Raw genomic sequence first — 12,206 nt, 5'->3', positions numbered from 1 at the left:
CCTCCCTTTCTGCTCATGCAGGTGATCAGCTCCTGCAGGAGCTGGCAGAAAGGAAGGGTCATTAGACTAATATGTGGCATCTGGTAGAGCTTCAGGTGACTTCAAAAGCTCACCTGGTCTCACTTATTCTCTGTCTCTCCTAGGCTCCACAGCTTGCTTTGATTTTGTTTCGGTTGGTGATTCCTTTTGCACTCAACACCAACACACACATCTTCACTCACTCCTGCACTCCACTCATTACTGATGTAACCATTTGTCATACCTCATTCCTTTAGTCTTTAATTACTTAAGATATATTAAAATATTGTGTTTGTATTTGAAAACCTGACTGGTCTCCCTTCCTTTGTCACATTCACTGAGCAGGTTTGTGACACACATTCAAGACAAACCTACAAAGTATACTGCAGTGCCATATCTGCTCAGATAGCTGGGCATATATATGTATATATAATCAGAAAAAAAATGTGTAAAAAATGTATCATTTATTTACCATTTTGTTTACTTACTGTAAGGGGTTACCCACTTCAAGGACGCATCCCTGTCAAGTAATATACCTATTGTGAAACATATGGTGACGTGGGTTTGTCACATTTTCCATTATTGCTCTAATTTTGACTTTTTTTGTTTACTTACTGTAAAATAAAAATCATTAAGATGTTTGTTTCAGGGCGCGTACCTGTCAAGTAATACAGTTGTCCGTACCTCTAGCAACAACCTATTGTGAAACATATCGTGATGTGGGTCTGTCACATTTTCCATTATGGCACTAATGTTCAGGTGAGTGTACGTCTTTCAGTGACCGGTATTTGTTTATGACTGTTGTTACAGAGCAGGACTGTCTGTCAATGGAAATGGGTGGGTTCCCTAAATGGAAACTCTGAGTCCCACCCACACCACTTAAATACACTCAATACTGCGACTGTCCAAAGAAGTACGTCCACCAGGAAGAGACTGACAAACGCGAAAAAGTAAGTGCTAATAGCTAACAACTACTAAAACTGCTTGCGACGATACAGGATACACTAGTACACGCTTTGAATTAGCTGCATTTCGGTGTGTTTTTAGTGTTTTTGGAGTCGTTTTGTGCTTTAACGCTACTCTGTTCCTGTCGACGTTGACGTTAGCTGGCCTGTCAACGTTATTTTACAGTTGTTAGTACCTTTAGCTCACGGCTCTAAAATGCTTGTCCAGGTTGTAGCTTCATTTTGAGGTTTGCAGTGTGTTCGTTTTTTTTGTGCCAGTTAGCTTAGGTACGGCGAAAGTAATGTTCAGTTGAAGCTACATTATGTAAATTGGGTTGGTAGGTAACTTCAGTCGTCAGCTAGTTTTCAATAGAGGTTTGTACAGGCCTGAAGCAGCAGTGTTCTTAAAGTAAGCTAGCTCTCGAAGCTAATAGTCTGTTTCCACATAAACCAGCATAATCTGTTTATCATAGCTTCCACTCGCCAAGGTGAAATCATCAGTAATGTTATGTATTTAGCCTAACTAGCAGTCATAATAATGTAGAAATAGGGTAGGTTGACACAAGATTTGTTAATGACAACCGTCACGGTTTTGTAAAAGCTTACAAGGCTGTAATTACGTTGTATCGGTAGTTTCTTTCTCCTTCATGACCCAGAAGTGATCTTTACAGGCACCCCAGCCATCTGAGGAAATATGATGTTGCAGTGGTTTTGTGGGTTTGTCTGGATGCAGTTTCTCACACTTTAAAGTGTGAAAGTGGGAGGATGTGTTGTGCTTGCACCTTTGCAGCATTAACGTGATATGTTTGAACATGGAGAAATTATCTCTATGAAAACGGCAGGTCACATTTGTTTTGAGGATTTCACAACAGCACTTGGACTCAGCATCGGTGCTCCTCATCTGGACATGAGTAACAGACCATAAAGGGGAAGTGTTAAAGTATTTCAGTCATTGTGGTAGAAATAACTGTCACTTAAAAGCCCCAAAATAAATTGCAAAACCATTGCTGTATTCATCTAATTTGAATGCTTCTATCTCATCTGACTTGATCTCTGTATTCCACAGAGTATCTTCCAGCTCTGTGTTCTTATCCAAATACAGCAACGTCTTTTTTCTATTAATAAAATGCAAAGCAAGAGGGACAGTTCCATTTAAGTCCACTGGAGTGAGTTTTACCATGGAACAAGCAGCCCTACTGGGACATAGGCTTGACCAAAATGAAAGTTTCCTTACCACACTACCTCTCAACTAGAAAGGCCTGTAAACCAACAGCTCTGGAATGAAGAGTCTGCCCTTCATTAGATTTTAGTGACAATGACACTTATATTGCTTCATTCAAAAGAAAGACTGCAGTGAATACGCTGCAGACTCAATTTATATTAAAGAAAAAACTGAAACTAGGAATGACTGTAATAGGTCGTTTGTTGTTTGCTTTTGCAATCATCAAACACTACTGCACTGTGAGTCCAAGAACTCAGGATGCTATAAGCCAGGCTCCATTTCCAAAGTAACAACTAGCTGTACACTTATTCTATGTCACCTCTATATGTTTCAAAGCAGATAGCTATAAATGCTCCTGTTCTGAAAAATTCACATTGCTCATGTCTTAGTCAGTGAAGCGTTCTGCCCAGTGGGAAAGATGAGGAGGAGCAGTTTTACAGCTAGGTGTGTTTTCAGCTATGGAAGTACATTCAGTCTGTCCTAAAGATGTCAAAGGAGTGTTTCTGTGGATAAAGTGTTGTTTGCCAACAGATAAGGTACATTTTTGGCCAGGTGGCTCCGCAAGATGAATATTAATATGATATTTTTGGGACTAGATTAGACAGCCCTCTAAGTAACTGTTCCATTTTATGTTCAAAGCAATGAGCTACCCCGGATACCCCCCTCAGACCGGTGGATACCCACCTCACTCTGGGGCTTACCCTCCACAACCGGGTGCTTACCCACCCCAGCCTGGAGCTTACCCTCCCCAAGCAGGAGGAGGCTACCCACCACAGCCAAGCGGCTACCCTCCTCAACCTGGCGGCTATCCTCCACAGGCTGGAGGTTATCCACCACAAGCAGGTGGATATCCTCCACAGGCTGGAGGCTATCCACCACAAGCAGGAGGCTACCCACAGGCACCCCCTCAAGGTAAGCCAACGTTTAGTATTGTTAAAGGAATAGGTCAACATTGTGGACATGGTCTTATTTGCTGTCCTGCTGAGAGTTAGATGAGAATATCCATACTCCTCTCATGAGCAATGTTGCAAATGAGCAAGATGGAAGGTAGGACAGTTGAAATCTGTTTAAAAAAAATGCACACACAGTATTTTGATCTAGAAAATAAAACGGTTGTATGTTGACTGTGTCAATTTCATTTGGGTTACAACCACTTGACAGCAGCAATATGTAACCACACTCATCAGAGGGATGTGGGTATTAGCCTGCAAGGTATTTTAAATGTCATTTGTTACCTTTTTATTTAGTAGTTGTTTTATGATAAAGTACAATATTCATATGAATGCCACAAAGTTCCACACACGATTGCAAGTTCCACACAAGATGCAATTGCAAATGATCATGGATAAATATGATTCCTGGTTTCAAATGGCTGTTAAATAGCTGCCTGCAATACTTTTTTGCACAGTGTTTGAGATTATTGTTAAGTTGTGAATAATTCTCAATTTTTTATCCTCACAATCAGACTAGCCGTCAAGTCTAAATTTAAATTCCTGTTTAACTGACTGGGAAATTAGTCAGTAGGAACATCTATAGACTTTATGGTAAATATGGAACTATCACTACCAGCAAGTTAGGTAAGCTTAGCATAAAGATGGAAGGCAGGTACGGTGAAGAAGTAGCATAGTTCATCCTCAAGGTAAGAATTGTGAGGCTCATGGAGTTGCATGATATAACTTGTTCGTTCAATCCATACAAAAAAATGTAGCGTCTGCCTTGTGTTTTTTCTATATCTTGGCAGCCCACAGTGACTGTTTTAAGTCTTCTTGTCAGTCACACTTTTTAAATAAATTAAACAACCGAGATATATTGCATTAATTAGCTAATTAGTACAAGTTCTAGAAGAATGATTTTGTTGTCATTTGGCAGAGCCTGAGCAGCTGGTTATCAATGTACAGCCTTTATGGTTATTAGTCAAGATGACAAGCTGCTGGCTGTAGCTTTATATTTACCCTACAGACACAAGAGTGGCATTGATCTTTTCTCTAAACCCTCACTGTGATTAAATATTTCACAAAATAATAAACAACATGTGCAAATGAAACTGAAGTGAAACGGACTGTTAAGGTCAGGGTATTCTGATGCCTACCACAGAAAGGATGAGTCAGTTAAATCCTGTTTGCAGGCCACAGTGATCATGAGACTTGTAGTTAATAGAGTGGAATTTTTTCCCCCTCAAAAACAAACAGATCTCTGCTGTTGCTAAGAGAAGCAAGTCCCAGAGTCGATCTTTGGCATAGTGCTCCCATTCTCCCTCCAGAACTCTTTCACATACTTGTTAAGTAGCTGACAAACAGGAAAAAGAAACTTCCAGTAAGAAAGGGTCACTCCTGCTTCAGTCAAATATTGTCAGACATTTTTTTCGTGTATTTTCATTACATAATACTTCCTCAACTTCCTTGAACAATTTATTCCTTATTTTCCACTGCAGGCAGCTGGGGAGGCGGCCCTGCTGGTGGATATCCCTCCATTGGTCTTGACAACTTATCCAACCCTGGATATGGTGGCATGGTAAGTTTAGCCTAAGAATATCACCTGCACCAAGAACATATTTTACATGTGTGTAATGCAGTCATTGGATTATTGCGTTGAATATTCCAGTTAGAATGAATTACACATCCTTTAGTGGAATATCGCATCCTTTCAGTTTACGGTAAGACTTTTCCAAAGTACGCATCCTAAAATCTTCAGCATTACCATTTCCTTTGTCAGCTTCCCTCTCTAGTTCTGCTGCATGAAAAAGGCATGTACTTAATTCTTATCCAAGCTTCTTAAACCTATCAGTCTGATGCATATGTATCCCTTTTACTTTTCTGATGCATCGTCTTGTCTGTTATATTCTCATGTATGCTATCTGGTATATGGAATAGCATTTTATTAGCATGGCCACACTTTTTTTGGATAACTGTCCATCATGCATCCAAGAAAAAAGTAAAGGCAACAATCCACTTCAGTGTCTCTTCTGAAGTTGATTCTGCAGTAGGGGGCAGTTACTTGGTCATTTGTTAAATACTGATGTACATATTGCCAATTCCACAAACATATCTATTCCAAAAAAGGTGTGACCAGCTATCTGTACTTTGCTGAAAATAGTTTGAAAGAATCCGTGCGCAAATTATGGAGTGCCAATCTTTCCAAATCACAGGCCAACCAGACCTCTGCAGGCATGGGGGGTTTTACTCCAAACCCGTCCATGTTCGCCCAAGCCCCTGGGGGGTATCCACCTGCCCCTCAACCTGGCGGGTATGGTGCCCCCTTCCCTAACCAACAGTCATATGGCCTGTACCCACAGCCAGGAGGGACCATGCCTCAACAGCAACCTCAGGCGATGGGCTACCCTGGTCAGCCTGGCCAGCCAATGCCTGGTTATCCGCGTGCACCGTCACCCAACCCATCTATGCCTGGTTACGGAGGAGCACCAGCGCCTATGCCAGGGTACCCAAAGGTCCCATCACCAAATCCGTCCATGCCAGCCTATGGAGGAGGAGGAGCCATGCCGATAGCTCCCCCTGTCAACGTAAGAAACACTGAAAGAAAGCATTTTTGACTCCATCAGTTATAAAATAAAATATCAGTCGTGTTGTGATGTTTTTAAGTTGTGTTCCACACACACACTATTTTGATCATCTACAATGTTTAAAAGAGAACTAACTCTTTGGTGTAATAACGCTGTTGCACTGTGGAAATTATTATTTTATTGTTATCTCAGAGAGGATTCAGGGGAACAATCAAGGACTATCCTGGAGCTGACCCACTCAAAGATGTGGAGGTCCTGAGGAAGGCCATGAAGGGTTTTGGTGAGTGTTATAGACAAGACCTTAATCAGGCTATGATAATTAATTGAAGATCTCCCAATGTGTTTGATGATATGCAGAATATTTCTGCTTTGAATAGCATCCAGCGTCTTAAATGTCTTTTCCATTTCAAAATGAAATCACCTGTCTAGTTAGTCATTACTCATTGAAAAATCCAGATTCTATAAGTATTCAAATAAATTTCTTTTTAACAATTTAACCACTGAATACAAGATATCTCTTACATCACTGAAAGCTGCCAATTGGCTACTGAAGTAGTTGTTATGTCACAATCTCAGATACATACCTTAACGTCACATTTTAGGCAAGCGCCGAGCAAACCTTCTCTTTCAGCACATGAATCTGAACAGCCCTGTGGAGTCAAACTTTGTTGCTACGTCATTCTTTATATTGAGACAAATGAACACATTTTCTAAATGGAGGGGAGTTTAGGTCACTTTGAAAGCCAAAGCTCTTTTGATACACATGATGCTGTGGAGGTTGTCTATTTGGGAAGTTTTGTTCTAACAGTATATTTTTGAGGGCCAATATTTTACTTTACTAAATGGCTCTGTGGGTCATGGTTAGCTAGAAAGTATTTAGTTGAAAAGTAATTCTGATAGTGTTTTTCAGCCTTTGTGATCATCATAAGACTATTTCCTCTTTTCAGACTAAAATTCAAAAATGTGAAGAATTGCATAGCCCATTCTGTGGGTATTTATTTACTTATCTGTGAAGAGACACCTAATTAATTCGTCAGAAGTATCCTGCAACTATTGTTATTTTGTTTTTAGTTATGGGCAGCCTTTATTTTCAGGGTCTTTTTTGTAAACTTTGAAAGACGTTTTTCATTTTAAGGTGGAAGAATTTTTATTAAGCCACATTTATTACCTGTAATTCATGTCAGATTTGACTTTGTGGGCTTGTCTGTGCAGGAACTGATGAGCAAGCCATTATCGACTTACTGGGGAGTCGCTCCAACAGGCAGCGTGTACCTATGCTCAGGACTTTCAAAACTGCCTATGGAAAGGTAACACTCCTGTTCATGCTTATTGTTATGTTTTGTACTGTCATTGCGTTAACTAACTTTCCATTAGAAGAGTATCTATTTTTAAAATAAAAACAGCATTTACCAAGATAGAAACCTACATGGCTCAGTGTGATTTACAGAGCAGTGCATAGTAGTGACAAGCAGACAACAGGTGCCAGTGCTTCCAGTAAAATGGAGAGGGGATTAGATGTCCTCAAAGCTCATTATAGCTATGCCCAGAGCTTCTTGCACCAAGTTTTTTCACTGCTGCAGTTAATGGAGGTTTTGAGTTATTCCAAGCATATATTTCCACTTCCAGGATCTGATTAAGGACCTGCATTCAGAACTGTCTGGAGACTTCAGGAAGCTGGTCATGGCCATGATGAAGACCCCAGCTGAGTTTGATGCCTATGAACTCCACAGTGCCATAAAGGTGAATGTTCACAAAATACTGTTAAAACACAGAATCATGTTGACATGTGACATTATAATGGAATATATAAAGAATTACTTTAGCTGTAGGTTTGAATGAAGGTTCACTGAACACACATAAACAAGAAGAATTCTGGCAAGGATGAAGTTGTGAGATTATCATTGTTCTGTCCCCTTCACAGGGAGCAGGAACTGATGAGGCCTGCCTGATAGAGATCCTGTCTTCCCGCTCCAACGCTGAAATCAAGGAGATAAACCGGATTTACAAACAAGGTGTGATGCCCTAGGGCTAGAAAAGCACTGCTTTCCTCCATTGCTCTGTTCTTCTTCTTTATCTCACAGCATCACAGCACTGGTTTTAGAGTTTTACTGTATTTATAAACAAGCAAAATGTTTGTAGATGTGGATACCACTATAACATTTCAAAATGCAGATGTTAGTACAAGCATTTTTAGTCCATAAATTAGTAAAGTAGTTCAACTTCAAAGGCAAAATATTCTAATTACGCTCAACTCAAAAATATTCAGCAAACTTTAAAAGTCTCTTTTTCTTGAACCGACATATGTTTCTGATCTGTTTTTAGTCATGTTTTTTGTGTGTGTTGTTATTGTTGTTTTATTCTTACTTTTTTGCTGTTTCAGAGTACAAGAAGTCACTGGAGGATGCAATTAGTGGAGATACCTCAGGCCACTTCCGCAGGCTCCTGATCTCTCTCTCTCAGGTAGAGCTGTGATCCAAATGAATTCCATTTATACCTCTCTTAGCAGCCGCCATGCGATTTAATAAAGAATATGCTGTTTTGTATTGTGTAGGGTAATCGGGACGAACGTGAAACTGTTGACATCTCCCTGGCTAAACAAGATGCTCAGGTAAAGTTTGTTTCTTTCTCATTAGTAATTAACGTTTCATGCTTTATCTGGATCTTAGTAGCTCTTATATTGTTCATAATTTGACCTGCTGATTGCATAGATATTGAGGTTTGGACACTTTGCTTTTATCTTAATAGGCCTTGTATGCTGCTGGAGAAAACAAACTGGGGACAGATGAGTCCAAATTCAATGCTATTTTATGCGCCAGGAGCAAACCCCATCTCAGAGCAGGTACACTTTATGAAGAAACCTGATTTAAAACGTATCAAAGGACAACTGAGAATTAAGTCACAAATGCAAAAATGGTGCCTTGTTAGCCATATTACTGACTATGTGTGTTTGTGGGGATGTGTGTGTGTGTGTGTATAGTGTTTATGGAGTACCAGAAGATGTGTGGCAGGGATATTGAGAAGAGCATCGGCAGGGAGATGTCTGGGGACCTGGAGAGTGGCATGCTGGCAGTGGGTAAGAAGGCACACACACCTATTCAAGTCTATTCTTAGAAGGGCCACACCAATTCTATTACAAGAGTTAGAGTACGTCATGCATAATTAGTTAATGACTGTAGAGAGGCTTGTCTGTGGTACATGTTTGACATAACATTCAACCATTTAACAGTTTCCATGTTCATTGTGGTGAAACACAAGTACTATGGTACCTCGGTAGGGGTTTTGTTCAATGTGTAATCTCTTTGTTTTTTCCTTTTTGCCAACATTTTTCAGGGTTATGGTACAGTAACCTATTTTTAGATGTGTTTTATTTGAATTCTGTCATTGGTATTGCACAATCACTCTATATGTTGTCATTGTTAGGTGGTGTGCACTCCTGTGTTGAAAGTCTGCCCCTGTTGTTGTTGCTGTGTTTCTTTTCCATTCACAGAACAACTTTGTTTCTGATTTCACATTTCCATTAAAAAAGAAAACTTTAAAGCTGCATTCATCAATATTTGACCACTAGGGGACAGAAAGTCCTAGAAATAGGCTTAGAAACACAGCTTCAACTTTGTATTGCTCTTGTTGAATTGTTATTGTACATCTGACAGAGAGTAGCATTATCCCATTTTGACAACTAAAGGCATGTAAATCCAGTATTCACTTGCTTTTTAGTTCTGTTTTGTCTCCACAAATTCTTGAGAACAGAATCTGTCTCTTCAGAAGCTGTTAGAAGTTTTTGTCCTGCCATTTCCTGCTGCCCTGGTATCTTACAGTACATTTATCAGAGCGTGTTTGCTTAATATTGCAGCTGCCTACTGCTGGCAATGGGGTTGTCACATTGATGAAAGTGGGTAGACTCAACCAGATGGTAAATGTGCTAGACGCAAACAGACTGAAAAGATTAGTCATCGTGAGTTTAGAAATAAAACAATCATTTCATAATATCCAAATATTGACGCAGCTTTAAATTTGCTTGTAGTCACTGTCTGCTTCTCTTTTTTTCTTTCTTGACTTTTCATAGTTTACTTCCCAGGTGACACATGATTCTCATCTCGCTGTTGTAAATATTTTCTGTGTTCTTTACAACGTACTCCAATGAGTTTAAGTGCTTTTGTTGGTAATAGGTTTTTCTATGTTTCAGTGAAGTGCATTAAAAACACACCAGCCTACTTTGCTGAGAGACTTTACAAGGCCATGAGGGTGAGAGAAAATCGCTAAATGAACTTAGCATAGGACTTACTTAAATGCCACTCGCATTTTGTGTATTTATGTAATTGTGTGTCTGTGTGTGTTTGCATATATTCAGGGAGCTGGGACCAAAGACAGAACCCTGATCCGGATAATGGTCTCCCGTTCAGAGGTTGACATGCTGGATATTCGCCAGGAGTATGTTAAGAACTATGGCAAGTCGCTCTACACGCACATCTCTGTAAGTATCTGCTATGTAAAAACAACCAGGAGGCACGTTTTTTTATTTATTTATTTTTTTTACCAATGTTAAATCATTTGTTAATACTTGTGTGTAATTAACAGGGAGACACATCAGGAGACTACAAGAAACTCCTACTGAAGCTGTGTGGGGGCAATGACTGAAAACGAGACAGCCACTACAATAGAGATTTCTATAAATATCAAGTTTCTGCCTTATCTTTATGCACTATACAAAAACTGCAAAACTGCATGCCATGCTAATGCTTTCAATGCAATGTTTACTCAACTATAAGAACGGCCTACATATTGCTACATGTTACTTTTATATATACAGTATCACCAAAAGGTTTTATATTTTTTCACTTGTGATATCTTTGCTGGATACAGGAGTCGAATATACATGGCCAGACAATGGATTTGTAAGAGCTTACATTACAATTTTAAGAGCTATATATTTTCTAAGATTTTTTTTATTTCAATTGTGCCAATACGATTAGATATCAGATGATATCAAATGATATTTAATGCGTTTATCGGCTTCTTTTCTGATGTTCAGCCATTCTGAAGAAAGTATGAGACACCGAGTAGATAGCAGCTATGTACCAAAGTAAAAAATAATGTTTGCGATTGTATAATCTCTTCTGTTTTTTATATTTTTTGTTCGGCATAGTTGTGCTGTGTTTGAAGCAAATGCGTTAAGGGTCTAGTATGTGATTCTAACCCAAAACCCACGGAATATGAACTTGATGTCCATTCTGTGAGTGTGTTGAAAAAAAAAATCAAGTGTTCATACACAACTCTAGCTCTGGAAAACTAGAAAAAGCGTATCAGACTAACATCACACTATTCCAGCGTGTCAGTTTGTGCACTTTCATGCTCATAGACAGGACAGGGGTAAATGCAGAGGGAGGGGAGTTGTCAGGCTTCAACTTTAGTTTATCATATACCTGTCGTTGTAACATGTAAAGCCCAGTGTTACAGTTCATGAATTGTGATCTTGTCTTCATGAGTCTCAGAAAATAAACACTGAGAATGTGCACTGGAATTATTTGTGGTTCATCATGTGCAAAGTACATGAGAAATGCAACAGACATACTATAAACAGGATTTGTTTTGATTAAGAAATTCCTCAAGTACGTTTTATACAAATCACTGGTTCTCATGAGACCGCATTCTCACCAGTTCCAGCTCTGTGCTGAAGTATGTATTAGCAAATGACACACTTTTGAAGTGCAAATAAATACAAGCCCTGCAGACAACAGACATTAAAAGCAAGCCTCTCATCTGACAGAACACTAGTACATTTTATTTTATGACCTGAAAAGAACTTACATGAATTGTCAACTACTGACATTCCTGATCAATCTCCTATGTGGTATCACTCAATGAACCTCTGAAAGCTGTCCAGACCCTTCCATGACCACTCTGATCTTGTTAGTGCTTGGCAGCAGACTCGGTTTGCCAGCAGAGGGCAGTGAAGTGTTTAGTCAACCCCAAACGCCTCACAAAAGATGTGAATGTCAACAAGCAGCACTCATATGGATCATCATATGATGGCATTAAATCAGGAACCCAGGTCATAGTTTAAATGTTTACAGCCCACTAAACAAGTGACTCCATTCTCTCACACTGAATGTGTCGGAAGTCTCACAATCAATGCCAGAAACCTGCTGGTGACTCTTAAACACACTGCATTTTGCTCAATCAATACCAACATATAATTTTCTCTTTTCTGGAGGGGCATGCAAGGCCAGCATGTGTGGCTGCACAAAGAGCTCTAGATGCCTTATTAAGTTCTGTTGGCTTCGCTTTAAACACTTTTGACTGTAAAGATGTGGCTCTGCGCTTGGCTGGCTACAGTAGTGTGTGTGACTTAACTGCACTACGATCAATAACTCTGTGGAGTAAGGAGGAGGGGAGCCCCTGGAATTGATGGCATCCATAAAGCTGCCTTGGCCACATTAAACAAGTCTACCATGTCTGCAGTGCTATCAGAGGCATGGGGGACCCTTGGGTAACAACAGCCATGCTG

General features: G+C 39.7%; 1 protein-coding gene across 3 annotated transcripts; it reads left to right on the top strand.

The window, feature by feature from the left end:
• Positions 1-767: 767 nt before the first annotated feature.
• On the top strand, positions 768-11,211 carry anxa11a (annexin A11a). Of its 3 annotated transcripts, none has more exons than XM_022201855.2 (15): positions 776-968; positions 2,824-3,096; positions 4,616-4,695; positions 5,330-5,701; positions 5,894-5,981; positions 6,914-7,008; positions 7,328-7,441; positions 7,623-7,713; positions 8,082-8,161; positions 8,253-8,309; positions 8,447-8,540; positions 8,679-8,774; positions 9,885-9,943; positions 10,050-10,172; positions 10,277-11,211. In XM_022201855.2, the coding sequence occupies exons 2-15, from the start codon at positions 2,826-2,828 to the stop codon at positions 10,334-10,336; spliced, it is 1,680 nt and encodes a 559-aa protein (XP_022057547.1). In that variant the 5' UTR covers positions 776-968; positions 2,824-2,825; the 3' UTR covers positions 10,337-11,211. The 3 variants fall into 3 exon arrangements, 2 of the variants coding, with proteins under 2 accessions (XP_022057547.1, XP_022057548.1); XM_022201856.2 differs by having other exon boundaries at positions 779-968; positions 5,477-5,701; XR_007947250.1 differs by lacking the exon at positions 10,277-11,211 and having other exon boundaries at positions 768-968; positions 9,032-9,943; positions 10,050-10,140.
• Positions 11,212-12,206: the final 995 nt, after the last annotated feature.

Source organism: Acanthochromis polyacanthus, chromosome 15, assembly GCF_021347895.1.
Source record: "Acanthochromis polyacanthus isolate Apoly-LR-REF ecotype Palm Island chromosome 15, KAUST_Apoly_ChrSc, whole genome shotgun sequence".
Classification (NCBI taxonomy): Eukaryota; Metazoa; Chordata; class Actinopteri; family Pomacentridae; genus Acanthochromis; species Acanthochromis polyacanthus.
The sequence above is the reverse complement of the archived record's forward strand: the minus strand, read 5'-3'. Positions and strand labels throughout refer to the sequence as shown.

Bases quoted from the DNA above. Each gene is read 5' to 3' on its own strand.
- anxa11a (XM_022201855.2), top strand. From the start codon at position 2,826: ATGAGCTACCCCGGATACCCCCCTCAGACCGGTGGATACCCACCTCAC. The intron at 4,696-5,329 runs GTAAGTTTAGCC...TCCAAATCACAG, and splicing joins ACCCTGGATATGGTGGCATG to GCCAACCAGACCTCTGCAGG. The intron at 7,009-7,327 runs GTAACACTCCTG...TTCCACTTCCAG, and splicing joins TCAAAACTGCCTATGGAAAG to GATCTGATTAAGGACCTGCA.